This window comes from Phalangium opilio, unplaced genomic scaffold, assembly GCF_054372755.1.
Source record: "Phalangium opilio isolate 3A_F unplaced genomic scaffold, DU_Popi_V2 ptg000082l_1, whole genome shotgun sequence".
NCBI lineage: Eukaryota > Metazoa > Arthropoda > Arachnida > Opiliones > Phalangiidae > Phalangium > Phalangium opilio.
In genome coordinates this window covers 2,556,718-2,584,600 of record NW_028324189.1, presented here as the reverse complement: position 1 = coordinate 2,584,600, position 27,883 = coordinate 2,556,718, and the positions used below count along the sequence as shown (strand labels likewise).

At 35.1% G+C, this 27,883-nt stretch overlaps 4 protein-coding genes across 6 annotated transcripts; 2 read left to right on the top strand and 2 right to left on the bottom strand.

The window, feature by feature from the left end:
* The first annotated feature begins 357 nt into the window (after positions 1 to 357).
* On the top strand, positions 358 to 8,397 carry LOC149650895 (sodium-dependent serotonin transporter-like). 2 transcript variants are annotated; one of them, XM_089847589.1, is made up of 12 exons: positions 358 to 1,565; positions 3,586 to 3,720; positions 4,200 to 4,416; positions 5,234 to 5,372; positions 5,927 to 6,061; positions 6,135 to 6,238; positions 6,299 to 6,536; positions 6,601 to 6,732; positions 6,807 to 7,007; positions 7,136 to 7,303; positions 7,373 to 7,515; positions 7,630 to 8,397. In XM_089847589.1, exons 1-11 carry the CDS (start codon positions 1,199 to 1,201, stop codon positions 7,466 to 7,468), a joined length of 1,932 nt encoding a protein of 643 aa, XP_089703715.1. In that variant the 5' UTR covers positions 358 to 1,198; the 3' UTR covers positions 7,469 to 7,515; positions 7,630 to 8,397. The 2 variants fall into 2 exon arrangements, with proteins under 2 accessions (XP_089703715.1, XP_089703714.1); XM_089847588.1 differs by having other exon boundaries at positions 359 to 1,565; positions 7,373 to 8,397.
* On the bottom strand, positions 8,212 to 9,602 carry Mesh1 (Metazoan SpoT homolog-1). Its single transcript, XM_089847590.1, has 3 exons — positions 9,364 to 9,602; positions 9,218 to 9,273; positions 8,212 to 8,786 (listed from the first exon to the last, which is right to left on the bottom strand). The coding sequence occupies exons 1-3, from the start codon at positions 9,482 to 9,484 to the stop codon at positions 8,412 to 8,414; spliced, it is 552 nt and encodes a 183-aa protein (XP_089703716.1). The 5' UTR covers positions 9,485 to 9,602; the 3' UTR covers positions 8,212 to 8,411.
* A 373-nt stretch (positions 9,603 to 9,975) lies between these two features.
* LOC149650893 (lysosomal phospholipase A and acyltransferase-like) lies at positions 9,976 to 14,524 on the bottom strand. 2 transcript variants are annotated; one of them, XM_089847586.1, is made up of 8 exons: positions 14,033 to 14,524; positions 13,336 to 13,489; positions 13,166 to 13,242; positions 12,953 to 13,006; positions 12,254 to 12,352; positions 11,822 to 12,185; positions 11,557 to 11,721; positions 9,976 to 10,645 (listed from the first exon to the last, which is right to left on the bottom strand). In XM_089847586.1, exons 1-8 carry the CDS (start codon positions 14,349 to 14,351, stop codon positions 10,423 to 10,425), a joined length of 1,455 nt encoding a protein of 484 aa, XP_089703712.1. In that variant the 5' UTR covers positions 14,352 to 14,524; the 3' UTR covers positions 9,976 to 10,422. The 2 variants fall into 2 exon arrangements, with proteins under 2 accessions (XP_089703712.1, XP_089703713.1); XM_089847587.1 differs by having other exon boundaries at positions 12,965 to 13,006; positions 14,033 to 14,522.
* An 8,856-nt stretch (positions 14,525 to 23,380) lies between these two features.
* LOC149650892 (U-scoloptoxin(01)-Er1a-like) lies at positions 23,381 to 25,579 on the top strand. The gene is made up of 4 exons (XM_089847584.1): positions 23,381 to 23,493; positions 23,860 to 23,882; positions 23,961 to 24,004; positions 24,647 to 25,579. Exons 2-4 carry the CDS (start codon positions 23,861 to 23,863, stop codon positions 25,082 to 25,084), a joined length of 504 nt encoding a protein of 167 aa, XP_089703710.1. The 5' UTR covers positions 23,381 to 23,493; position 23,860; the 3' UTR covers positions 25,085 to 25,579.
* Positions 25,580 to 27,883: the final 2,304 nt, after the last annotated feature.

Genomic DNA, 27,883 nt, shown 5'->3' with positions numbered 1-27,883 from the left:
CCGTATCTATTTTAAGATAGGCTCTCTGCAGAATAATATTAAGTTACCACCGTCATAATTGAAAATTTAATAATAGACACTAACTAACGTGTTTATCCGACGTTTATTACTATCAAAATTAATTAAGAAAGAATTAATTTTAACAAACTATACGATTACCGTCATTAAAGAGTGTATATTATTTCGCAATGGTTCTAATAATTAATTTTCCACTTAAAACGCAAATTAACAGTTTGCTCATCATAGGTAATTTTCGTTTTAAAAATCTGTAAGCCTTCGAGCTAAATGGAAAAAGTTGATAACTAGAATCCTTTTTATTTTTTTTTATTTTAAATTTTAACTAGAAAAACTATATCCGAAGGGCTTATATATTACCTCACGATATAATCATTATAAACCGTCTATAGATTTTATAGAAAAAAAAATGTAAAATTATTTACCAAGTAACCTTGTCTAAAATAGAGCGGGGTAAATTATTTTTATTCAGTCTATTCGATTTCAAACGCGGAAAGAGAAAGGAGAAGAAGGAAGTGTACTTTTAAATTATGTCACGGAGGAATATATAATTTATTTTAGAAGTTTATCTTGGAAGTTAATTGGCTTATTAACTGTAATTTTTAAAGTCGTCATTGAAGCTCTCTTTGCTTAACATTGACACCTGAGTAAAGTAATTATTTCCTAATCGTTTAAGTTCGGATTAACGAAGGGATCTTTTGAAGTATGGATATAGCCGTTAGGAACTGCACAGAGGGGATGAAAATTATCGATAATGCGAACTCGACTTAGCAAAAGTTACCCAGGGTTTCTGGAGCTATTCTTCATTCCCCCCTCAAAGTTCACTCGGGGTCCTATCGTAAGACGGCGAATGTGTGACGTAATGCCAGGGATCTTAGGCCGCGTAACGTTCAAAACGGGGAACTTCGGGATTTTGGGGCCAGGGGCAGATTCTGGCTTTCTTACTCGATTCTTTCTGTAACCAAGCGCGTGTACAACTTCTTAAAAGCTGGCGGGAATTCTTAAACTCTAGTCGACTAGCTATCGGTGACACTTACTTGTTGTAGTAATTCATTATAACGCTTCAATATTACATGGAAATGAAGTTAAGTTGCTTGAAACCGATACTGATAAATTGACACCGCAATTCTGCCGGGTACGACGATCGGTCAACAAGTGTTTCGATAACTTGTTATTTGGGACAATGTCTTCGGCTACCACTTTCAGTACGGAATGCGAGAAAAAACGAGAGATGAAGACGGAATTATCACCGGAAGGAGAAATTAAAACGAGCGCGGTGGTTTTGAACTCGACTTCACCATCATCTACCAGCCCAACCGCTGGTGGTACAAACGCCACAACTGGTACTATCGCGGTTGCCACTAGTAAAGAGAAACTGGCCAATAGTTCCGTATATTCCAACGAAGTGGCTACTCCGATTTCACTCTGTAACGACGAAGAGAGAGAAACTTGGGATAAAAAAATTGAATTTTTGCTGGCCGTCATCGGATTTGCAGTCGATTTGGGAAATGTTTGGCGATTTCCATTTATCTGTTATCGAAATGGTGGCGGTAAGTTCTCTTCCTACGTTTTTCTATATTTTATTTGTATCAAAGTTCAGTTTAAAAATATAGCCGAACAAAATTATTATATTTACGACATCTTTGGTAACTTAATCTTTCAAAGTTACTTGATCTAATCTGGGATGTTTGAGTTAAAAGCATTCTGTTTATCATCTAGAACCAACTGTCTAAATACTGTCTGGTTATCTCAAAAATCTGTTTAATGGTTTCTTAAGATTACATTTTCGGTTCATGAGATTATTAAAGGAGAAATATTTCTTGTATAAAATAAATATGTAATGAATCAGTGAAATTTTAATCTATGGTGAAACGTACGAATGTATGTACGTAGACGGACTGTATTAAAATTTATATTATAAGCTAAATTTTACTATATTCGCGTTGTCAAACGTTTCATTAAATCTCTCCTGTACAAGTTAGAAGGGAAGTAAGTTATATTCGAAACATGGGGTAATATAAAATAGGGTATATCTCATCTATCTCACGGTGAAATCTTTAAAAGTTACACGATTTAATCTAATTAAATTAATCTTTCTAATGAACCTAATTTCGTTAAAGAGACATAATTCCCTCGTACTTAAATTAACTATAGAAATCTTTTAAAATTTACGATAATTAATCTAATTAATTCCTATTTGAAAATCAATGATCTTCAAATATGGTCTACAGAAGATTATTCTTTCTGTTAAATTATCTACCATTATGACTTGAAGATACATAATTTTCACATTGCCTGTTATTAATGACAACCTTCCGTTCAGTCTTATCAGTTGACGGCGTTCGAGCCAGGAATAGAATTATGCAAAAACACATCATAAACTCCCATGGACCTTGCGAAAGTCAAGATAACCTAAACTAACCTAACCAACCCTTGCATAAATTGTTTAATGCATACGTCAAACCGTTGGATTTCAAAGGTTCCATTTATGCTTAGATACAGTTTAAAAACATTAATAATACATGTTAATATAACATGACAAAACTCGCCTAAAAATCAATGTATAAATTTTCATGTATTATTTAAAATTGAAAAACGTCAAAGAATTTGCCTATCTAAAATATTTATCTTGAGAACCTTTAATGTATATGGCGGAAACCTTAAAATAGGCGTTTAATAACAGAAAGGAAGTAACTTTCGAGCGTCCGATTCGTTTAAGATACGTGTATTTTGCTTTAAAATGACGAAATTGAGTCAGATTTTTTGAGATTGGTTTCGTTTTCACGCACCGTCACTCTGATCGTTTGACATAAACCACGAAAAAAGCAAATTTATACAACGTCCAGATCCTTGCCCACGTTGCTATTTTATAACAGGCAACCCTACTTCGGCCTGTCCCTATATAGTTTACCGTCCGTTCAAGTGTCTCGTAGACGACGTTACCGAATAAAAATTTACTAGTTCGCCGTATCTATTTACCGGAATGGTGGTAGACTATTTTCTATCAATTCTTGATAAACTAGAGTCATTAATAAAGGCATAAGTTTATAAGATACGTTCCATGATAAGTATGACACTACCTATACGTCGTTCGTAATGCTAGAGACGTAATTACAGCTCGAGCTAGTTCGAGGGAGAACGACAGGCGAGAATTGAAGTCTCGGTGGTGGTTAATTTTGCAGGACTTCCATCTACTATCCTATTTAGTCTTTACTAACCCTTTGAAATCGCCTGACCATGCGTCGCTTTACCTTGAATCTATGACCTACCTCATTTACTTCATGACAAGATCTCAGTAACTAGTGACAAACTTATGGTAAAGGTTATAACTCAGTGTAACGCTGCGAATAGTCGCTTGTTGTGTAATAGCAATAGTAAATAGAAGTAAGGAATTAACCCAAAGTCTTAAGCTATGCTGATAAAACTATCGTATTGGAAATGACACATTAATTAGGTAGGAATTTAAAGCGAGAGTCCCTTTCTAGTATTCAACCCACTGAAACGTGTAATTCCCAAATCCCCCCAAAAAACGTGGGCTTTTTTAACCAATCTTTTTTATATCTTTAACAGGGGCTTTTCTTCTTCCGTATCTGATCATGCTGATATTTGGTGGACTGCCCCTTTTCTACTTGGAGCTAGCGTTAGGACAGTATTACAAAAGTGGTTGCCTGACGTTATGGTCCAAGATTTGTCCAATTATGAAAGGTAAGAAATCTTTTTATTTTGGTTTTCAAATCGTCAGTTCTAAACTGTTCACAAATAATCTTTATAAATTATCCTTGAAATTCCATTGTCTATTAAAAAACAATCATTTCCTTCGGGAATCTGGTCTTTCGAGGTCTGAAGGGAACCCATTTAGGTTCCCCTGGTAACGACAAAGTGCATACCGGCTGATATAAGGGAGTCTACCCTGACGACTGTCTCCGCAGAATGGCAGGCATTGGGGGAAACCATTCTTCCCATCCAAATAGATTAAACGACTGGATGTCTTCGCTAAATTTAAAACGATATTGATACCTTAGACCTTGGGACTATTTAACTGTATCACCTCGTTTAGTTTAATTTTAGAAGGAAAAGGGTTGAGACTTCCAATTTCTCGAGTACTTGGACTAAACTTCTTAATTAAATATATTGAACAATCCTCATATTTTCTTCCTTTAAAAAAATTATATCTTTACTTGCAGGAATTGGTTATTCAATTTGCTTCATTGACTTGTACATGGCAATGTATTACAACACAATTATCGCTTGGGCAGTTTACTACTTGTGCGCATCCTTCACTACGGAGCTACCATGGACAACTTGCAATAATTCTTGGAATACGGAAAATTGTTTGACCCTCAAAGAACGAGGGCACAACTCTACCAATTCATCTACTAGTCCGGCTGAGGAATTTTTCGAGTAAGTGAATGTCTATCTGTCAATATTTATTCAGTTTCTTTTGGAAGTTGCTAATTAACTTTTCCATTTGTTTTTGCAATGGTTAAGAAAATACTGTAGTCTCGTTGCAAAATAAGGAATTGTGGTAGAAAGTTCGATTTACCGTGGGCTTCCCTAGGCCCTATAATGAATCTACATTATAACGTATTCAGATATTCCAGTAACTTTTCTATGGGGAAAGCGTATAAAATATGTATATTCCATTATGCGCTTAAAAAGAGAAAATATTTTTCCCCTTATCAACGTCACTTTTTCTTGATATTCAAGATCTATCCAGCTTGGGAGGGGGAAGGGGTGTATCTGTCGGGGTCCTGGGGTAGCTGGTAGCAAACTTTCGCTTCTGGTCAATTCCCTTTGGGACACCCTTACCCATTTCTCATCGAATGGGGACAATATAAAAAGGGGAGAGGGCCAGAGCCCCAGCACCTTTGGTCGGTTACTGAAAGATATCTCACTCTCGCGCCCAAATATTGATTTCGCCCCTCATTAAGCGGCACTCTTCGGTATTCGAAGGCGACCCGATAAGAAAAAGCCTTAAGCGGTTTGACGGACCCGATCGAAGACCTCTTGACTGCGTTAAAGGTGTCTTATCAAATAACTACTTGTTGAAAGTTTTTGAAATGACCAAGCAACAGTCGATACTTACTCGCTTGGCTAAAGCAATTTCCCACCAGAGTTAAATCTTTCTTCAATTTCAAAATGCTTTTTAGTAATAGTTGTATTCAAAAATCACCTCTAAAAGTTTACAATGCTTATTAAACTTAATTTTAATTTGCAGGAGGAATGTTCTACAAATCCACGAATCAACAGGAATTGGCGATATGGGTCCCATTAAGTGGTCATTGGCTCTATGTTTGTTTCTCGTATTTTTCGTTGTGTACTTTTCACTTTGGAAAGGTGTCAAAAGTTCGGGAAAGGTAAGACATTGTCGATAAACTTAATTGCGCATTAGACTAAGAAAATTAATCGCGTTCAGGCAAGTAGGAAGTCGCTGTTAATTAAGTAACCCAATTAAAAGCGCATCTACTCAAATTACTTCGCTCTCAAGTTCGGTTTAATGTTACTCTGTAACCATGGTAATAGAAGTTAAACTATATTTCCTCTACACAATGCCTGTACATCTTTAAAATTAGACCTCTGCTATATTCTTGGATAGCTAGAAAGCGACTGTATAATCGCTCGAAATGGCTAGATCTCAAAATTTCTAAATAGGTTCAGGGAGGTCCGAAATTCCGGTACTCGGTTGCTTCACAACGGAGACGCCATGGAATTTTCTCGCCGGCTTTCCAAAAATCTTTTCGATTTAATGAGTTATTTTCAGACTCCCATTGCAGATAGCGTTGTGAAGCCCCGAGAGCCAAAAAGACCCTTAGTAACTGGCCCAGAAAAGGCTTAAAATATCCTAAATTAAACAATAGTTTCATCAATGTCCCGGAAATTGGTGTTTAATCTTTGCACTTATTTATTATAGGCTGTCTGGGTGACGGCGACACTTCCGTATGGTGTCCTCTTCATATTACTTATCCGTGGTGTAACATTGGACGGAGCTATGGATGGCATAATATACTATCTGTATCCTCAATGGGATCGTTTAGGAGATAGTCAGGTAATTAGTTTATTTAAATTTGATTAAATTCCACAGCTTCATATGATATCGTTATTCTTTATAATTTAAAAAGGTGTGGATCGATGCTGCTACTCAAATTTTCTTTTCACTCGGTCCCGGTTTTGGAACGCTCTTAGCCCTTTCGAGTTACAACAAGTTTAACAATAACTGTTACAAGTAAGTAATTAAGACGTAATTTACTTATATTTTTTTATTGAGGTAATTGTATCTTCATAGGGACGCGGTGATTACGAGCTCCATTAATTGCGCGACTAGTTTCTTGGCGGGTTTCGTCATTTTCTCCGTTTTGGGGTACATGGCCCATGAAATGCACAAGGATGTAAGCAACGTCGTTACTGACGGTCCTGGATTGGTGTTCGTCGTTTATCCAGAAGCGATTGCTACAATGACCGGATCAGTCTTCTGGTCCATACTGTTCTTTTTGATGCTTATAACTCTTGGACTTGATAGCACGGTAAACTTTGGGTTAAAATTACTTTCTCGTAATTGACTAACTATGTCATGTTAATATTTTATAGTTTGGGGGATTGGAAGCTATGATCACTGCTCTGTGCGATGAATATCCTCATATTCTTCGCAAGAGGCGCGAAGTCTTTGTTGCGGGTCTTGTCATATTTATATACTTATGCTCATTGGCCACTACAACCTACGTAAGTCGTAAAACATCTGTAATAATTATTTTACACTTTGAACTAATTAACGTGTTTTAATTACAAATTGATAGGGAGGAAACTATCTAGTCACATTGTTGGATTCTTACGGCACGGCAATGCCATTGCTGTTTGTTGTTTTCGTTGAGTCTGTCGCTGTATGCTGGTGTTACGGTGCTCAGCGATTCTCGGAACAAATTAAAGAAATGCTGGGTTTCAGACCTGGTTTCTTCTGGAGAGCTTGTTGGACTTGCATCAGTCCTATCTTCATTTTCGTAAACAGTTTTCTTCTTCGCGGCTCAGATAAAACGAAAATTCCCCTAGAATACCTGGAATTTTGGTGTTTTCGTAGACTAAGATTTTATTTTCGCAGTTGTATTAATTTTAATTTTCGTTTTCTCAGTCTATATTCGTGGCGGCTATGGTGGAGCATAAAGATCTGATATGGGAAGGATACGTCTATCCAAAATGGTCCATAATTGTTGGCTGGACACTAACATCAACCTCTCTCATGTGCATCCCCGGATACATGGTTTACAAACTTATCATCACACCAGGAACTTTTAAAGAGGTAAATAAACGACGGACATTCTTTGAAACTCTCTTAACATGGTATAATACAATTCTTCTCTATTGCTAGCGCGTTTTACGAAGCATGAAACCCGAAGAAATTGTGGTAAAGAAGTCGGACAGTAAATGTAAAAGTTTGAGTGGCAACAATTTAGCCAATGTGTGAATTAATTCAAAAGATTTTTTATACATGTGAAAGGTCCCGCAGTTTCGGTAAATTATTATATTTATGTTAAATTATTTATACATTGTTGAAAGTCTATTCCGTAAAAACACTGAAGAATTCCGAAAAAAAAAATGAAACCTAACGCGAATTATCGTCCGAAGGTTTTTGGAACCAGGAATCTTGCTTTACACGTACCTGACGCTTTACTAAAGTCGCACCACGTGGTCGCACTCTCGAGTCTGTCAGTGTTGTTTTAATTGTTATCGTTGAAAAATGAAGCCGAATATACGGGTTTGTTGATGGATAAATTTCTATAAATATGTCGTATAAGACGTTGTTAAATTTCTCGAACAAATGTGATAAATATAATAACACTATTAGGTGTTTTTTGCGTGCTATGTTTTAATCAGCCTTAATTTCTAATTACTACATTTTATAAGAACTGTATAATTACAATAACAGAGCTCAAGTTACTACGTTGTGAAAACTTTCCACTTTTCAAACAAGTAAATAAGTTAGGGTTCCGTTTATTCCATCATTATAAAATGTTTTCATAATTTTGTTCAAGCGCACTTGACTAAAGTTAAGTATTTTTAAACCACTGATGTTTTAAAATTACTTTAATCTAGTGTGATTGAACGGAAGTATTGCGAGTTCCATTCTTTTAGCAATATTTGGCTTATTATGAAAAGAAACCGAATTTTTTCCTCGAAAAATGTTCAAACTGAAAAACCACTCGGAAATAATGTTAAATATTTAAATTTTATTCATTACGTGTATAAAATAGAACAGAGTTGGTTGGTAAAAAACAAAATGTTTCAAATCCCAATGGTGCGACTGCCAAAATATTTTAAATGTAAAGCTGACAAATGATTTCGCCAAAAAATGTTATTTTAATGTGGTGAAATAAAGAAATTGCTCGGAAAAAATTGTATTTTTATTTTTATTCAGACGAAACACGTTTCTTAGCAAATATTTCGTCAAGTTTGTCCTCTAAATTTTTGTTTGTACCCTTTAGTCCTTCGCACACTTTTGCGGACCATTCAAAGTACTCATTCACACGTTCTTCGTCCCAACCGGAAGGAGTTGCTCTTAGTAAATCTCGTAGATTGTACAACTTATCAGCCAGTTTTACCAATTTCGCTTCGTGACTGGATATGGGAGCGTGGACGATTTGAAGACGTTTTCTCTCTTGTTTTTCCAAACTCTTGTCGTCAGTAACTTCGGCCACGATGTCTCTCACCTTCTTACCGAATTCTCTTTCAATCTCCTCAAATGACGTGTCCGTGTCTTCCACCGTGTCATGAAGAACAGCGGCCTGAAAAGTAATCTTTCATACCCTCCCAGCTGGCCAATATACCGTTTAGCATAAGTTTATAAGATATGTTCCATAAGTATGACACTTCCTATACTTCGTAATGCTAGAGACTAACTGTGAGCTAGTTTGAGAACGACAAACGAGAATTGAAGTCCTACACTCGGTGGTGGTTAATTTTGCAGGACTTCCATCTTCCTATTTAGTCTGTACTAACCCTTTGACATCGCCTGACCATGCGTCGCTTTACCTTGAATCTATAACCTGCGTCACTTCATGACAAGCTCTCAGTCACCAGTGAAAAACTTATGGTCGGAACATATCTTATGAACTTATGCTTTTAGTAATGCGATGGCGCTGGCTTCACCGCAGGTGGGTAAAACCATTTTACCCCGTCAAGCGACTTATGTAGTCCTTTAATGGTTTGTGGTTACCTGTATGACGTGTATATCCGTTATCCCACCTTCTTCCGTAAGTATATTGGCAACACCTAAGATAGCATTTTTGAATTTGACGGCCAGCATTCTAGCGTTTGCTCAATATTAAAAGGGATGTCGCTACAACCGCATCGTAGCCTTACCTATTGGATGATTGATATAAGGCGTTTTATCGGAATCTTTTCTCCTTTGATTCCGATGTTTTATTGCCGAGAAATTATAACACTTGACTAAATTAGATACTGTTTCATTAACGTTCTCCATAATACCAAAAAGTGTATATATAGATATATCTACACACTTTAGATAATACTACAAAATTGCCACAAGAACTACGAACGACTAGGCCTAGTTACTAAACCAGAAAAAAGCGAACGTATCCAAGGTCGATAATCACTAAAATCCTAGTCTGGTGAAACGGCGGCAGCAATTAAAGAAGGCCTTGAAACTGATAATGAAAGTGTTATTATGTTTAAAATAATTCTTTTGGGGTTTATCTGCCAAGTCCCCTGTTTTTGGCGGGAATTCCGCCATTGCTGTTAAAGCGCGCCTAATTCAAATTACGCGGGAATGAGGGCGCCATCTAGTAGAAAGATATGGTAATCCTATAAAACCAAAAGTACGCCACCCAAAAAATAAACTGGAATGACAAAAATTACCTTTCGTTCCTTTGACCTTAAGGATGACCTCTTAATTACTTTCACATTACACACTTCTTACCCCCTTTGAACCTAGACACAATAACTCAGAATGAATATGTGAAAATTTGTGACCAAATTTAATCAATTTTGTTTAAAAACTATTTACATTATCATTAGTTTAATAGTTTATAATTAAATTTTGATAACTAATATTATCAATATATTAAAAAATGTTTAAATAAGTTTTAAAATATGACTAAATATTTTTTTTCCTTTTCTTTTCTTTTTAAATGAGATTCAGTTTGTCGCAAATTGTTATTTTTTCTTTCAAATCTTGGTTACATAATTTAAATTAAATTAAATTAAATTAACCATAATTAAACTTAAATATAACGGAAAAAATCTTTGGTTTTCTTTTTAGTTGCTATTAATTTAAAATAGTTAAATGTTAGTAAAAAAATACTGGCAATGCTATTTATATTTTAAAGTAAATTTGGCACAAAATAATTAATACTTAAGTACTTTAGCGCTAAAAAATAATTAGAAGATTAATTACGACGACTAGCGAACTGTGGCCAAATTTTTAATGTATTCTAAAACGCGCGGGTCGTGTAATATTTGCATGTGATCTGAACCATTGAATGAAGAGCTATAAACGTTTTGGGGTTGAGCATTCTTCCATTGTTTGCATCCTTCCAAACTGCGTAGATTGACGGTTCCATCTCCGTCACCGTATTCCAGAACAGGGTTTTCATCAGGGAAATGGTCACCAGAGTATGTAGCCCTGATTGAGATAATAAGAATCATGGGTTTAAGTGTTAAGTTAACTTGATGGTATCTTGTCCCAGGGAAGAAGGGTCAATGGAAAGTAGATGGTTAAGAGATTATGATCAATAGTCAAGGGAATTGATTGGGGAATGAAGGTCAAAAGGTCATGATCAAGTGTCGGCGGGTTGATTAGGGAATGAAGGTCAAAAGGTCATGATCAATTTTCCGTGTATTGATTGGGGTATTAAGGTCAAAAGGTTATGATCAATGGTCGGCGGATTGATTGGGGAATGAAGGTCAAATGGTCATGTTCAATGGTCGGCGTATTAATTGGGGAATGAAGGTCAAATGGTCATGATCAATGGTCCGCGTATTGTTTGGGGAAAGAAGGTCAAAAGGTCATGATCAATGGTCGGCGGATTGTTTGGGGAAAGAAGGTCAAAAGGTCATGATCAATGGTCGGCGTATTGATTGGGGAATTAAGGTCAAAAGGTCATGATCCATGGTCGGCGGATTGTTTGGGGAATTAAGGTCAAAAGGTCATGATCAATGGTCCGCGTATTGATTGGGGAATTAAGGTCAAAAGGTTATGATCAATGGTCCGCGTATTGATTGGGGTATTAAGGTCAAAAGGTTATGATCAATGGTCGGCGGACTGATTGGGGAATTAAGGTCAAAAGGTCATGACCAATGGTTGGCGGATTGTTTGGGGAATTAAGGTCAAAAGGTCATGTTCAATGGTCTGCGGATGGATTGGGGAATGAAGGTTAAAAGGTCATGTTCAATGGTCTGCGGATTGATTGGGGAATGAAGGTTAAAAGGTCATGTTCAATGGTCCGCGTAATGATTGGGGAATGAAGGTCAAAAGGTCATGATCAATCAATGATAAGGGAACCGATTGGAGAATTTAGGTCTTTAATTATATACTTTTCCATGGTGGGTACACCAATTCCATATAGACAATGAACTTCAACTCCAGGTGGGCTCAAATTATAAATGGCATCCTTGTTATCCAACCACATATCATATCCAGTCATAAAGTTGATGTCATAGAAAAATTCGTCCAAATTAGACAAGGAGTAACTTTTGCTCCTGACGAAAAAAAAAGAAAACAAATACAAAGTACATTTAAGGAATGAAATCATTTGTGACCAATCAAGGAGATAACAGTGGGATGTGGTGCAAAGATTACCTGTTATTATCAACAATAAAGACTTGGTCTTCAGGCCAGAAACGATTAGAGGGCATTAGGAAGGCTGTACTTGGCGATGTCCTTTGCTCTAGTCGGACTGTCAAGGAATTAATAAGGGTAACCCCCAGATTGTCTCCCGATGTAAAGGCCTTCATAGCTTTGATGGCACCACCCCAAGGAGCCCCCAATGTCACCAATGACTTGATATACTTATCCTTCCACGCTTGCGTCTGTCTGTTCAATAGATACAGGCTATTTGGACAACCCATACTATGACATACTAACATAATTCTCGAGTCATTGTTGATGGTATAAGTTTCTTCGATAAGTTGCTTAAGTTTGGAGTAAAATTCGCCTAATTCATCTGTTGAAAAACATTAAGCTTCAAAACGGGCCAAATTTGGTTAAAATTCGACCTGACTGGTCACTTACTGGGGGCTTTACGGAAATCGTAAGGGGCGCCTCTCATTGAAATACCCCTTTCATATCCTAATGGTATCAATTTTTGCACGATTGTTGTGAAATATTTGCCTATGTATTTCCCAAAAATAAAATTAATTAAGTCGACTTTAAAATTAAATTGATAAAAAAATTCTTAATAGACTGAAATGGCAGATAAGTAGGTTTGAAAATATAACGTAATATGAGGAAATATTACTATCTGCAGAAGTATATAATACTTCTCTTCGAGAGAAGTGTACAAGCACAAAGCGGGGTGAGTGTAACGTCACTCTTCCCAACATCGGAAGGAACATTTAGAGCAAGGTTACTAAACCGAATCACATACACGATAAATAGTTCCCTCGTCATTACTCTATTAGCGTTTAAATATTTGGCAAGACGCATGCATGCGCTTGTGCATTTTGTCCCACGTCAAGACAATCAAGGTTTGTGGGATGATTGCTGGGGATTTAGTGCCAAACAACTATTGAATTCACCTTACGGTGCGAGAGTTACCCATTTGTAGTTTGATGAGCGGGAAAGCAAACTAAAAGGGATCCCTCGCCTGGGAAGAATGACGTTACATAACTAAAGCATTAAGAGGATACAGAGTGTCATCCTTCTTCTATTATCCCCTTCTGCTATCTGCCATTTCTGTATTTAAAAAAAAAAAATAAAATTGATCCCAACTTAAACGCTTACTGGTGTAAACCTCACTAGGATCCAAAAATTCCACTCTGGTAGCTGTAAACAAATAAATATGTATGTAAATAAACAAATAAATAAATAAAGGGATAATGAAGTGCTGATAAAATGTTTTTTTCTTTAAGCACTGCATTTGTTATCAGTTTATGTATAAATAATTTTAATAAGTTTATGGAAACGTTTGAGATTTGTTCTTACTGTTTCCAAAACCAGGAATTCTTATTTCAACTCCAGGACTGTTGCTCGTAGTTCTGGTGACATTGTCATAAACTAATCTAAAAGATATTAATTAATATTGATTTTACAATATTTAAATTTATTAGAAAGAGTATATTACTTTATTGGAGAGGATTAACGATTTTACATACCTCATGTTATCAACCCAGCAATCCAAAACGTATGGAACCATCTGTTCTAGATTAAGCCAGATATCGAACCAATCACTATGTGTTTCACAATAATAGTGCAGGGATTCCGGTTTATTAAGTTTAGCTTCAAACTGACTACCTCCATCACCGGGAACTGAAAAATATTATTATTCAGCTTGACCAAAGCAAATGAGACCAATTTTGACCGGGTTACATTAATTAGACTTAGAGGTGGGGGGGGGGGGGGGTTACACAAAAATTACGGTAACTTCATTATTTATTATCGGACTGTTATAAAATTTGTTTAGTTTTAAAGAGCACAAACAGAGCTTTAAAAAGAAACTAACATCGTCAAAATCTATCAAGGTTTAACAAAGTTATCAAGGTTTTTAATAAAATTATTATCAGCTTGATGATTGGGGGAATTGGGGAAAATGGGGATAACTCCTTTATTTATGGTCGGATTTTAATAAAATTGGTTTTGTTTTAATGAGAAAAATTAGGGCTTCAAAATGAGACAAATAAGGTCAAAATCGGGCAAGATTTAACTAAGTTGTTAAGTTTTTTATTGTTATTAGGCTTAGCAGGGGGTACAGAAATTATAGGATAATTCGCTTAATTACCGTCCGATTTTAACGAAATTGGTCTTCTTTTGAAGCTGAACTCTAGTTTCAAATTTAGAAGGTGAAATATTTACCTAAAATAACTGGGCTTCCTTGTAAAGTGTTCCTTCTCTGTTCGATTTTGGGTTGAATTCTATTATGACGCAATCGTGTTTCTCTATCGGTTTCGGTATTAGAATTAACGTCATTGTTATCGTTGTTAAGAACGGGTTCTTCTACTGAATGTTCAACCACGACTCTATTATCGTCTACAGAAACATATTGTCTAACATCGTTCGCTGAGGAAAAATGAACGAAACGGGATTCAACAAACGACGCGCGAAATATAACTAATATAACTGATAGAAATGTAAGCCAGTAAAAAGGCATGCCACAACGTTTCAACATAATCATGCAAATGAACCAGTCTAATTGTTTGTAAAGAGCGACGAACTCGGAACCTAACGCGTTAAAATTTCAATTAAAAGTGGAGTGTTTCGGTCTTTCAGAAAATGCCACTAAAGAATGGACAAATAAACGCACATGCTCTTAAGATAACAATCCCCTTGTCGCTAGTTCGTGACGTCATTTATCGTACGATCACGTGGGAACCATCTCCACCAATCCAGAAATATCTCATTCAAAATTTACCCGAGAAAAATCGATACCAAAAACTGATGTTTCTGTTATCAATGGACCACTTTGTTTAATATATTTCGTTTTTTTTCTCCTTGGTTTTATTGAAGCTATACAGCCTTACAGCTGTCGTAAATATTAGCATTTTAAATACATGGTTTTCCAGACAAGGAGGGTTGATTACATTTACACCAGGAGACCAGGCTACTAGTCTTAAAACTATGTATTACATTTGCATAACATTACACAATATTATATCACTTCGAAAATTAACTTACCAACTTTATTGAACAAGTAAATAAACAACTAAATTACTATAAATAAAGTAAATAAACATTAAAATACTATAAGTAATGTAATAGCAATCATTACTCTGAAAGTGCATTTCATACTTATAATTGTAACGTTACTTATGAAAATACTAGAAGGGGGTCCTCGAGAACTTCTCAGAAGAGCTCTTCGGCGTCTGTTCTGGTTCTTCTTTGAACTTTCTCCTCTAGTTCTGTATTGGGAATTCGCGGAAAATCACGATTTATTGGAACTATTATATGTGGGTCAGAAAAATTGTCAAGGTTGTCTACCAAACCTTAATCCAGCCATTTTCGTGTACTTTGAGAAGTTTGGGGTCACCTGACTTTGACCCCTCGGGGTGCCACAATTATTTAGTTGCTTCCATTCTACCAGGAAATACGATAAAATAATTTTTTGAACTAAAATAATATTAAGAATTTTCAGTTGTAGATGTTTGTAAATTATTACTGAAATAGTTGAAATAAATTCTTGAGATTCGAAATAATTTTGTTTTTGACAATTTTTTTATTTTGAAGTCGCCTCATCATTATTTTAAAGTGAATCTTCAAGGCTATCTAAACTTTCAAGAGGCAACTGTGACATTTTATTTATGAATGAGGCCAAACCATTGAGGTTCAATTTAGTTTAAATTTTAAAATCTTATTATTTCGACCCTTAGTTGACGTAAGCAAAACCGCCTTAGAATTTTATGTTGTTGCATAAAGGACCATTTTAAATTCAATATAAAAAATGGGATAGCACGTGCGATTTGGCGCTTTAAAATTTAAATGGCAAAGCACGTGTTATCTTCGCGCGCAAAATTCAAATCCGAAAGCGCGTGCTATTTTTCGCGCCCAAACTTTATGCCATAAACAAGTTATAATTAGATTGTTTTAGGGATGAACCCTCGACTTAATTAGAAATTAACTAATAAACTGAAAGACAGTGCTAGTTTATTTAAGTTATCATCCGTAAAATACTCCAATGTATCTCTGTCAGAGAACATTTTAAATTCAAAATAGATTTCCCATAGAATTCACCATCTTTTTTTTCGAACACCATGTTTAATTATAATTAACCAGAATCTACGTTTTTTTGCAGTTGAAGACTGGCTGCCATAAGATAATTAGAACAACATAGTTAATTTTAAAATTTTCCCCGAAAGCGTGAAGGAATTTGACGCGGCTCTGTTGAGTCACGTGTCTCTTACAGAAAGTGAAAGGATTGAATTTACCCCTTCTCCTCTTATGGGTGTGTAATTTATGTAGCAGACAGCGTCTAAATACTAGAGCTTTCTTGTCACTAATCTCCGCTTTAATCTAGATTATTCCTTTACCTTCAACTTGAACGATATTTTACAGGCGATTCAAAACTAGTTTATAAACCCATCTCAAGGCGTATCTATATACGTGTTTATGATAATTTTTTGCTGATCTCTTTTTTGCTAACAAATTGGCTTAACACGACACGAAGATACATGCGAATCTTTTCTTGATCCTGAAGTTTGATTTTTGCCAACGAATTCCACATTAGGCTTAAATCGGTATAGCAATATTTTCATTTGAAATCGTAGGTGTTAGGATTGTACGGTTGATAACCCGATCAAATTAGATTTTCTCATCGGGGGGCACCTTTAGCTGTTAGTTATTAGTTTATTGAACTTGGGTGTAATTTTCTAGGTATTTAATCCACAAAGTTTCATTGACAGAAAGCTGATTAAAGTCAGTTTAGACTGATATCCAACGAGTTTTTGGTTTTTAGTTTCACACACGTAACCCATCCCATTTTTTATTAGTCTTCTATCAAAATTCGGGATACTGGGGGCCCCAACCCGGTCATGCGTTGATATTTATTATCTAATATTTAAACTCTAACCACTGACTAGCTGCTTCGAAAACCCGGCGGTAACAACCCCGTAAAGGAACAAAGTCATTTAAGCCGAAGTTGTACGTATAGATATAGTTTTCCTCTGCTTTACCATTTTTCCTGTATTTCAGATGTCTGCCAATAAGCATAAGTTTATAAGATATGTTCCATAAGTATGACACTACCTATACTTCGTTATTAATGCTAGAGACTTACAGCTCGAGCTAGATCGATTCGAGAACGACAAGCGAGAATTTAATATTGCAGTCCATCTTCCTATTTAGTCTGTACTAAGCCTTGACAGCGCCTCACCATTCGTCGCTTTACGATAATCTATGACGTTTCACTTACGTCACTTCATGACAAGCTCTCAGTAACCAGTTAAAAACTTATGGAACATATCTTATGAACTTGTGCTATAAGTTTATCATTTTCCTATAATTTCGATAATTTTCTTATATTTACCTATACTTTCCTATATAATTTCGATAATTTTCTTATATTTACCTATACTTTCCTATATAACTTCGATAATTTTCTTATATTTACCTATACTTTCCTATTTAATTTCGAGCATTTCCTATAGTCCCCTATAAATTCGATCATTTTCTTATAATTTCCCATAGTTTCGATCATTTCCTAACTTCGGGTTTATTTATTTCTGAGAATATCAAGCTTTGAAGTTAGATATCTTTTTAAAAAAAAATACCCGAAAAAGTGCATTGACATTCAGGATGAAATCAAGGTTATAAAATTTAGAATCCTTTCACTTTCGATTTATTTTTGTATTAATGCCTAATCACTCACTTTACAGTTTGCAGTTCTTGCCACGTTCTATCCCTATAGAAAATGATTACACGCATCTTAGCTTGGTACTCAGTGCCAAGTGTATCTGTATTGAAACCATTTACACGGGATATTAACCCCAAATTAATTTATTCACCCTTCTATGGCCCATCTAATTGAATATCTATCGCCTTTTGCGCGTCTTCTGATATAATACCCCTTCTAATACTGGTTCGTGGTCTGCTTTTTTTTTTGAAAAGAAAAATAAATTGATAAACGTTTTAATACGCCATTGGCTATAAGGCAGGAGAACCGAACGTTAGGCTTAGCGGTTCATATTTGTGTTAATACAACTTTCAAAGAAAAAAGAAAGAATGATTATAAAACACTTAATGGATGATTCTAGGCTGGTTTAATGCGATATTTTACCCTAGCAGAGTTATTTTTTTTCGAAAATTAAATGATTTGAAATTTCAAATACTTCAATTTTTATAAGTGTGTAGCTTGGAATACCTATAGTTGCCAGGAATAATTGTGAAGCCGTATTCTCAAAGTATCTAAGCGAATTTTGTGGAAATATCAAAACTAATAATTATGTATCTGTCTTGTAGCGCATAGGAACTCGCGTTGCTATTAACCAATAAAATCGCAGTTAGAAAGACGTCATTATTATGATACGTGACGGAGTACTCAAGCTCCGCCCACAAAACCAGCATAGAAATTAACATGTTGATATAGGGAGAGTTAATTTTAAAAATGACTCCACGCAAAAGTATTTTAAATGTAATTAGGCTTAGTTTTCTTGTTAAACAAACCATTTTTGCTTGTTCATTTATAACCAAAATTTGAATTGGTTCTTCGGGTGGTCCTTGGCTTCTCGTTTGACCCCCGTTTTCTTCGATATCGGTCAACTGCCTTCAACCCTTTCGCTTATACTGAAGACGCTATCGTAGACATTTACCCCTAAATTACATTCACTCGACGTCTCAGCGGGATTTAAGTGTAATTTATCTATTTCTTAGACCGAATAATTCACCTACAAATAATTTTCTTTCGAAAAATAACATCTCCAGTGCCTTTCCCGTCTGACATTTTACAATTTACAAGGGTTACAAATGACTCTAGCATTATTAGTGCAAAGTATTTTATGGGTGGTTAGTTATACTTTTGACGGTGTAATCGTTTAAGGGGCTTCGAACTAACTAACTAACCATAACAGTCCAAAAATGTAAATTTTTTATGAACTCATTTTTTTATTTTTGTTACTTATTAATAAGCCTTTTAAAATTTTCATGGTCACAACTTTAACAAAATTATTTGAACTTTGCCAACATATTTTTGAAATATTTCCAAAGTGGAAATTTTCAGGTACAGGGTGTTTCTGATAAGTCTGTAAGCATAAATTAAGGGGTATGTTCTTAATTGGGAAACGAATTTTGAGTCGAAAATTATATAACTTCTATCTCCATTTTGTTTGCCCTAATAAACACTGTTTTCAACTTAAGATTCAAGGAGTAATTTACATATGACCCCTTAAATTTAATTAAGAAACTAATTAAGACAATTATTTCTAATTTAATTAAGGGGTCATCCCTAAAACACTCATCAAATCATAACTCGAAAACAGTGTCCCTTGTGGTAAACAAAGTGTTATGGTAGAAGTTACATTTTCGTTTCAAAAAATTTATTTCCCAAAGAACATTTATACCAGACACCCTGTATTATTTTATAACATGTGGTTATTAATCTGGTTAAAACTTTACTAACTAGTTTCAAATATATATTACTAAACAACCTTGTAAAATGCCGTTTTGACATAGAAGAAAAAATATTAAAGATGGAAAACCCGAGTCATCTTGTACAGTTAATCATAAAAGTTTTGGTAAATTATTATGAAACTGGTCCAGGAGAGAATATAATGAAAATGATGGAACTTGATTAGATTCTAATCACGAAGTATTTTTTACCCAAAAATTTTCTCCTCGCTCTCATCTTTAACCTCGGGGCTTAAACGAAATCACCCTTCTTGATTGTACAAATTCTGACTAAACCTGATTTGAAAGATCAGTATTTGAAGTAAAACAATATGCTCTCCCAACTTCATTTTACCTGACAAGGAAATATTTATAACACATGCGCAGTAATTAGCTTTACAAGCGTACTACCACTTCTACACATTTATACACTTCTGCTAATTAAGTTAGATTAAAGACTAAAGACTAATTTAAGGCTGATATGTCTTACTTCTAGAGATGGGTCGATACCAGTTTAAACCGATATCGATGAATCGGTTTAATCAAATATTGGTACAGATACCGATATATTGGTTTAGCCAAATATCGGTACAGTAACCGACATATCGGTTTATCTAAATATCGGTACAGATACCGATATATCGGTTTAGCCTAATATCGGTACAGATACCGATATATCGGTTTAGCCTAATATCGGTACAGATACCGATATATCGGTTTAGCCTAATATCGGTACAGATACCGATATATCGGTTTAGCCTAATATCGGTACAGATACCGATATATCGGTTTAGCTAAATATTGTTACAGATATCGATGTATCGGCTTATCTAAATATTGGTACAGATACCAATATATCGGTTTAGCTAAATACTGCTACAGATACCGATATATTGGTTTAGCTAAATATCGGTACACGATATATTGGTATAGACAAATATTTGTACAGATACCGATATATCGGTTCATCCAAATATCGGTACAGATACCGGTATATCGGTTTATCCAAGTATCGGTACAGATATCGATATATTGGTTTAGCCTAATACCGGTACATATACCGATATGGCATCGGTATCGCCCCATCTCTACTATAATAAGAGTTTCGATTTGGTTTAAAGGTTACTCACTATAGAAAAATAACAACTTTATATTATGGATTTCTCATTACGTTGTAAGCATGTTGAATTGTAATCAATTTAGGGCCCTGAGGGTGACTACTTAAGAATTAATAACGAAAATAAGAAGAAGAAAGAAAAAAATGGGTAGAAAGTTAAATAGAATTGGTTGCTGGGTATTAGCAGACGGCATCCGCTTGTCAAAACGAGAAGATGGCCCCAATTCGTTATTACTCCCCAAATTTCAAGAAAATCGTGCTAATGTATTAGTATAACGAAATATCTTTCTCTCTCTCTAAAATATAATTCCCGTTAAACCCGATTTGTATAGAAAAATATTAAAAAGATGGGTTAGTGGATGAATAAAAGTATATAGAATCCAAATTTCGATACGTTGTCCAATAGCTTCTTTTCCGAGTAAGGGCCCTCCAAACTAGAATAATACTAGGGGCGAACCGGCACTCGAGGGTCAGACGCCTTTTTTTCTCGGCTGGCTATTGGGTATTTCACCCCGTTATTCCGGACCGGATGACGCGATTTTTTAAAAAAGGAACCTGTTAAAAAACACATATTTATAACGAGCGTGAAATTACATAAATCCCGTTTATTTTTCTATATACTTTTAATTTTCATTGTGAATGTTTTTTGGCGTTTATTTGCTAAACATGCAAAGCTAGGGATTTTATTTTTGGTTTTGAAAATGGGTCTTAGGGAATTTTAAAATTGTAATATTAAAAGTAGGGGAATTTCTTATTATTTTTTAAAGAGGTTATATCGTGATTAAATACAGGGTGTTAAAAAAGGGTGGTAGGATCGAAGCATAATTGTCGATTTTGAGTCAAAAATGTTCTATGAAATTTTGCCCTAATTTTCACTGTTTACAACTTATGATAATTTTAGTGTTTTAGGGATAAGCCATTAAATTTAATTAATAAACTGAAAATCAATGCAGATTTAATTAAGGGGGTCATAAGGTGACAATTAGGGCACATTGTCATTGAACATTTCTGACTCTAAATCGCCCATTGTACATCATCCCTACCCTTTTTTGGAATACCCTGTGTCACTTTATAATTATAAGTTCATGGTATTAGTAATTTTTAGCTACACTATTAATTATAATAATTAAAATTTATCAGGGAAAACCTGCAAAAAGTCAGGGAATTTCGAAATTTAAATAATCAGTGTAAATATCTAACTAATACACTTTTGATGATGAGAATAACTAATTAGTTTTACGGTATTAATGATCTTTTGGAATGGAATTTTTTCTCGTTTCGCTTGGGCGGGCGTGAAATGTAAATTTGGGAGAAATTAGGGCACATTAGTTAGTTAGGGAAAGATGAGTAAATTTCAAGGTGATAGAAAACAGTCGTTAATGTCACTCGTATAAACATATTTACAAGTATACTATATTAGCGCCTTGGTAAGTCAATACCGTAATTTTTTAAAATAAATTTTGTTTAATTGATATTGCTTTTAAGACATCGTGTGGTACTTAACAAGATGTTTACGTAGATATGTTAATGGAGGGGGGGTGCTTAAAATCTGTTTAAGACGTTGTATTTGTGTCAAGGCGATCACGGGCAATGAAGATTCACTATTAATTAGTTTTAATTTACCCCCTAGGTGCTTCGTAACTAAAAACACTCTCTCAAATAAAGAAATAACATTCCAATTCATGACTTGTTTCACCTATAAGACGCTTCCAAACTATAATTAACGATTTGTAACGTCCCTCGAGTTTAAATAATTTAACCTTAATTACTAATTACTTGTACTACCTGGCTGACACTCTTAAGTTGTCTTTACTTGGTATTTAACTTGAAAGAGCCTTCATTTGGGGACCCTATAGTCCAATAAATGCAGCTTAAGTGTTTCTGATAAGTGTAGCATTAACTAATGCGTGGACTTTGGGTCAAACGCAGTGTTAAAGTGTTAAAGAACATCTTTGGGTCTACGGAGATATGGTTTTACAAACATTGATTGCCCCCTAAAACAAGGATATGAATTTGTAGTAGTCCAAATATATTACAAATTATCTTGATTTGCGTAAATAAATTTGTGTATAAGATAATTTTAATCAAGTTTAATCTCGATTAATAAAAGTATAAGTTTTATAATTTGTGGTCCATTGACTTTCTTTACCTTTCCTCTATACGTTTAAATACATCCTATAAAGAGGATGTCTATAAAAAAAGAAAGTTAAGCTGATAAGATTAAGGATTTAACGTTCGAAAAATTCACTTTCTCTTTCTATAAGGAATGAAAGAGATTACCTACATCTATGCAAGCGTTCCCCTTTACTTGAGATACGACTTTAGGCCAAGTACTTACTTACTTACCTGTAGGGAGACCAACCCCGGTGTGTGTGTTTGTGTGTTTGAATCTTCTTCTTCCCCAAACCGGTTAAGATGGAAAGACAGTTTTACTTGTTAGCGAGTGGAAAACTTGTTCGTACCTCCTATCTCCCTTTTCTTAGTGTATAGTTAATTTGTGTTAATTTGAAGGCGAGGTTAGGTAGCATCTTCTATCTCTATTCTGGTTCATCCTCTGACATAGATTTACCATTAGGTTTACTCGTCTGGGGGTCGAATACTTCACCACGGTTATTCAGAATTCGATTTTTAAAGTGATAAGTTCTATGCCCTAAGGGACACTGTTTTCGAATTAAAATTGGAGTATTTTACGGAAAACCCCTTAAATTTAATTACGAAACTGAAAACTGAAAGACAATGATAATTTTAGTCCTATAAATTTGTATTTTTCTATTTTTAGTAAAGCATGGGAAATTACTGGGAAGTGTTAGACCCCTCGGTTTCTTCTCTTTCTCTCTCTTTTTTTTGTGACTCTTTTAATCTTTTGAGACGAAAATATAGAAAAAGTTAAAATATAGTCGCGTCTAGAAATGGGGGGGGGGGGGAGGATGATTTGGAGGCTTCCGATTGGACGCTGACCCCCATGACGTGCTCAGGTAAGGGGTGCTTTCCCCCGGATTGAAAAGGTATATAAGCTAAATTGGAGGTGACCAAATTTACACACACTCTCTTGGTTGGTCTACTACTGCTTCCGAAGTTCCAACTCGGTTTCTCGCTTGTAATTCAGGTAGATAACCAAGTTTTTCAGTTTTAAACTTTATCAAATGAACCATTCGTAGTTATTACTTAGAGTTTATAATTTTAAACAGTGAGCCCTTCATATAAGGACTGATTAGGTCAAATTTAGACTAAAATTAACTAAGTTTTCTGTTCATTACGGTTGTTGTATTTTAACAGTTTTTCACTGCGATTTTGATATAGTTTTATGTTTGGTATTAAAGATAGTTTTCAAATATGAACTGATTAGATCCAAATTAGACTAAATTTATTGGTATTGGTTCATTTTATAAATTTTAACAATTTTAAATAAAATTAAAAAGCCAGTTAACTAAAATTATTTATTTTTAACCAACCACAATTTTTGTGAATTTAGAATGAAGTTTGTTATTTTACTCAGTAAGTTCGATTTATAATTTTAATCGTAATTATTTAATTAGGTGGTAATAAACGTTAAATATAATTAATTTTATAAAGCAATCTCCGGTCTTCTTGCCGTAAACGCCGCTCCCAACAAAAGAGTAAGAAAAAGTTTTAACAATTTACTTCCCACGCTTTTTACTAATAAAAATGAGAAAAACATCAAAGATTCCAAAATCTACAAATTTTTATCTGAAACCACTTTTAAAAATAAGGAAATTTTGGCGATTTTTTTTTTTTTTTATCGCGAAATCTGTAAATATTGCATCCCTACCCCTTCATATAAAGTTCAAATAATACGGATAAAGATTATTTTAGAGAAAATTATATTAAACCCGATTCCCTATTATATTATTCAAAAACTTTAAACAAATTATTTTTAGAATAATTTCAAGATATTGAAATTTTATTACCATTCTCGTTTTCGTTTACTGGTTCCTCGGTTGTATCTCGTAATATTTTTTGGGTTAATCTCGCCGCTCGAAATCGTGTTTATATTAAAATTTCTAAGACATTTTGGGACCCCGGGGGTCACGCCTAAAGTTCGAAATAGGTCAAATAAACTGGAGGCAAAATGAAATGATGTCTGCGCCGGCGGAAAGAATTCAGAACCATCTTTAACTAGTTTTATTAAAAACCAGACTTCGTAAATTCGTAAATGTCTCGTGAATAGACGCGTTTCCCCTATGAATATTAGCCCATAAACCATGAATTAAACAAGTTTTAAAATAACTTTGATACAGACGAAACGGGAGGCGTACCAATTACCAGACGGAGCCGAGCTCTTATTGGGTGGATATAGCACCAACTTTGTCTGCCAGCAAGATGGATACTACGCTGATGTTGATAACAATTGCCAAATCTTCCATATCTGCAATACTGCTCAAACCGAAGCTGGACCCCAAGTGGAACAATACAGTTTCATGTGCGGCAACCAAACGGTCTTCTCCCAATTGACCTTTACTTGCAATCATCCCGATGACGCGATCCCATGCGGAAGCTCCCAAGACTTCTACCGTCTCAACTCCAACATCGGCGTCGAAGACAAAGCCTTCTTGGAAGACCAAGATGTCGTACAAGGAGAAACTTTGAAACAACAGGCTGGTACTGGTTCCAATAGGATAGCCCCCGCTGGACAACCATCTGGTAGAAGAACCGCCCCTAACAATTACCGAGGTTAAGTAATTAACCAAACCCTCGACTGTTATACAGAAAATTTGCCTTAGAAAAATGTCATTTTTTTGGACCATTTTCTGTATAACAGGAATATTATTGAATGACCCATGACCCATGACCTCTGACAAACGAACCTTCATCATCTACTATTAATTACTTTTGCCAATTAATTTTCGAGTCATTAACGTTCCTTAATTAATATTCATTTTGCTCAAAATTCTTCGGGTAATTTTAAGAGGCGATTTTTTGAAATCGAAATTTCGCTTCAAGGTTTTTTTTTGGCTTACTTAAAAATCATCGTTCATTTTTATGTAAATAAGCTTTTAAAAAAACGAAATCTCGCCCCAAGAACGTGAAAATCGCTGTTTGATTTTATCATATGTGCCAATAACTAAATTTAGCTTGTTTTCTTTGTGTAGATTAAACTATATTTTCTTTCACTGTCTGTTTTTAATGTGTATATTACACACGTTGAAATTAAAAGTTGTTTTTTAAAAAAATTATCATTATTTTTGATTTTATTTAATATTTCATTCAAATGATCTGAAAAATATAGAGGTGGCACATGGAATTATAGACTTTAGTATATCTTTGATGCATAGCGATGTGGCCCAAACTTGTATCAAGACGTCATCATAGCTACGACGTCACAATTATAGTTTCATTAGTGAAAATAAATATAGTGGTAATGATTCCAGGTGTCGCTTGTATTTTATTCCTAGAATTACCCACCAGGATCAAAAATATTCAAATATTCGGATGTGGGAGTCAGTGTATAAAGCTATAAATAAGTCAATCCTACCAAGTTTGAAATATTTTTATTAATATTCAAATTTGAAAACCCGTTTGTTGCTCCGACGCAATCCGTTTCCTAAAATCGTTTTGAAAAACATCGTAAACATTTCATATTTTCCCTTCTTATTTAAAATCGTAGCAATGATCTCAATTACTTCATGGAATGTCAAGTTTGTCACTGATTTTTTTGTCATCACGCAACTTTCACGTGATATTTGGGCCCCTTTGAAATATTTTAGGCTTAGTTGAAGGTGTACGTGAAAGTTGAAAGGTTAGATGAGGCCAGCTAGGGGATGAGCAACTTTTAAAGAGCGCATCTCTAGTCTGACCCGAAAATAAAGTAAGAAATTTAGGTCGTTAAGTTTGATACTCAACATTTTCTCTTTGTAAGACGATTTCTTGGAAAATCATGTCCCGGTGGAATTTTTTTGACCAAAATATGTTAATGATCAGCCAAAGAGTTGAACGGTCTCTTTAGACGGGGTGGAGAAGGGTTATATAAGCATCTTAGATGTAAAAAAAGAGGTAGGTAACCCTCACGAAGAGGCTTATAGACGTATACCATGGATGAAGGATGCGCGTGAAAAACATTCGACGCTCTACAGGATGTGCAACTCCCTATACTAAAAAGTAGACAAGTCGATACTAGCGCCGCCTGGCTACCAGCGCTGGAAACCCTCGCGGGAAAAATAAAAAATACTGGACATAAGAAAAAAATCCACTGTTTTGCTTCTAGCAGACGACGCTAAGGAAAAAAACGACAGTAGCGCGTGTTTTTTTCTCGTGTCCAGTATTTTTTATTTTTCCCGCGAGGGTTTCCAGCGCTGGTAGCCAGGCGGCGCTAGTATCGACTTGTCTACTTTTTAGTATAGGGAGTTGCACATCCTGTAGAGCGTCGAATGTTTTTCACGCGCATCCTTCATCCATGCGTATACGACCTTGCAAAGGTACCATGTGACCATATCATAGGTTTTTGGGTGGGACAGCCTTCAAAATAATCTTATTAATTAGGCCTAACCCGTTGATATGTTTGTGCCGAGGCACTAGGCTTCAAAGGGAGAATGAAATAATCTGAGAAACATTTTTTTATCCTTTTATATTGATGAAGTAACATCAAAATCATTAAGACCTTTCCGTTAATTTTATTTAGAAAATTTTACAAACATGCAAAGGTAGACTGTTTGAAAAAACGGGCCTCGGTCGTTAATTGGTCACTCGCGTTATATAAAGTTAACGGAAAGGTTTTTCGTAAGTTTTTTTAATGACTTTGATGTTATTTTATCAATATAAATCGATTGAAAAAGTTGATCAAACGATATTTAGGTGTATTCAATGTTATTCAAACTTTCTTGGAAACATGAAAAGTATTCGTTCGTTATTCTGGGTGTTTTATGATTATTTTAGAAGTATTTTGGGTGTATTTTCAAAACGTATCATTTAACGGTAGTCAAATTAAGTTCAGAGGCCCACTAACGTTTCAGTTAACCGTTAAAAATTCTAGAACTTCTTTTAAAGGCGGATGATACTCCCTCACTATACGATATTGGAATTAACGTAACCTTGGCCTCGTTTTTTTTTTTTTTTTTTTTTGCTCCAACGAGGTTGACGAGCTAGGGCTTGTATAGCCTTACAGCTCCAAATATAAGTATAAGTTAGATAATGTGAGAATTCAAATGCCTAAAAATTTTTTAACTCCAGTTTTAAATTGGAGTATTGATGACTGGGAGACGAGGTCATTCGGGAGGGAATTCCAAATAGGGATGGTTCGACGGAAGAAAGAGTGTCTCAGGGGTCCTTTGTGAGAAGGGGGAAGGAATAGCTTTCGACTATTGCCGCGCGTTTGATGGAAGTGGGGAACCGAGGTGAAATAACGCTGGTTTGATTTACTAAGAACTCTATAGAGACTGACGAGGTCTAGATAGGTACGCCGCAGCGAAAGGGGGGTCCATCCCAAAGCAGATAATCTGGCAACGCGAGGAAGATGACGCAGGGACGCACAGAGCTTGGAA

Bases quoted from the DNA above. Each gene is read 5' to 3' on its own strand.
- LOC149650895 (XM_089847589.1), top strand. From the start codon at position 1,199: ATGTCTTCGGCTACCACTTTCAGTACGGAATGCGAGAAAAAACGAGAG. The intron at 6,733-6,806 runs GTAAGTCGTAAA...ACAAATTGATAG, and splicing joins CATTGGCCACTACAACCTAC to GGAGGAAACTATCTAGTCAC. The intron at 7,304-7,372 runs GTAAATAAACGA...CTCTATTGCTAG, and splicing joins CACCAGGAACTTTTAAAGAG to CGCGTTTTACGAAGCATGAA.
- Mesh1 (XM_089847590.1), bottom strand. From the start codon at position 9,484: ATGGAGAACGTTAATGAAACAGTATCTAATTTAGTCAAGTGTTATAAT. The intron at 9,274-9,363 runs GTAAGGCTACGA...ATGCTATCTTAG, and splicing joins TTATATCAATCATCCAATAG to GTGTTGCCAATATACTTACG. The intron at 8,787-9,217 runs GTAACCACAAAC...ATTACTTTTCAG, and splicing joins CGGATATACACGTCATACAG to GCCGCTGTTCTTCATGACAC.
- LOC149650893 (XM_089847586.1), bottom strand. From the start codon at position 14,351: ATGATTATGTTGAAACGTTGTGGCATGCCTTTTTACTGGCTTACATTT. The intron at 13,243-13,335 runs GTATGTAAAATC...AATATCTTTTAG, and splicing joins TGCTGGGTTGATAACATGAG to ATTAGTTTATGACAATGTCA. The intron at 13,007-13,165 runs GTAAGAACAAAT...ATTTGTTTACAG, and splicing joins AATTCCTGGTTTTGGAAACA to CTACCAGAGTGGAATTTTTG.
- LOC149650892 (XM_089847584.1), top strand. From the start codon at position 23,861: ATGAAGTTTGTTATTTTACTCA. The intron at 23,883-23,960 runs GTAAGTTCGATT...AATTTTATAAAG, and splicing joins GAAGTTTGTTATTTTACTCA to CAATCTCCGGTCTTCTTGCC. The intron at 24,005-24,646 runs GTAAGAAAAAGT...ACTTTGATACAG, and splicing joins ACGCCGCTCCCAACAAAAGA to ACGAAACGGGAGGCGTACCA.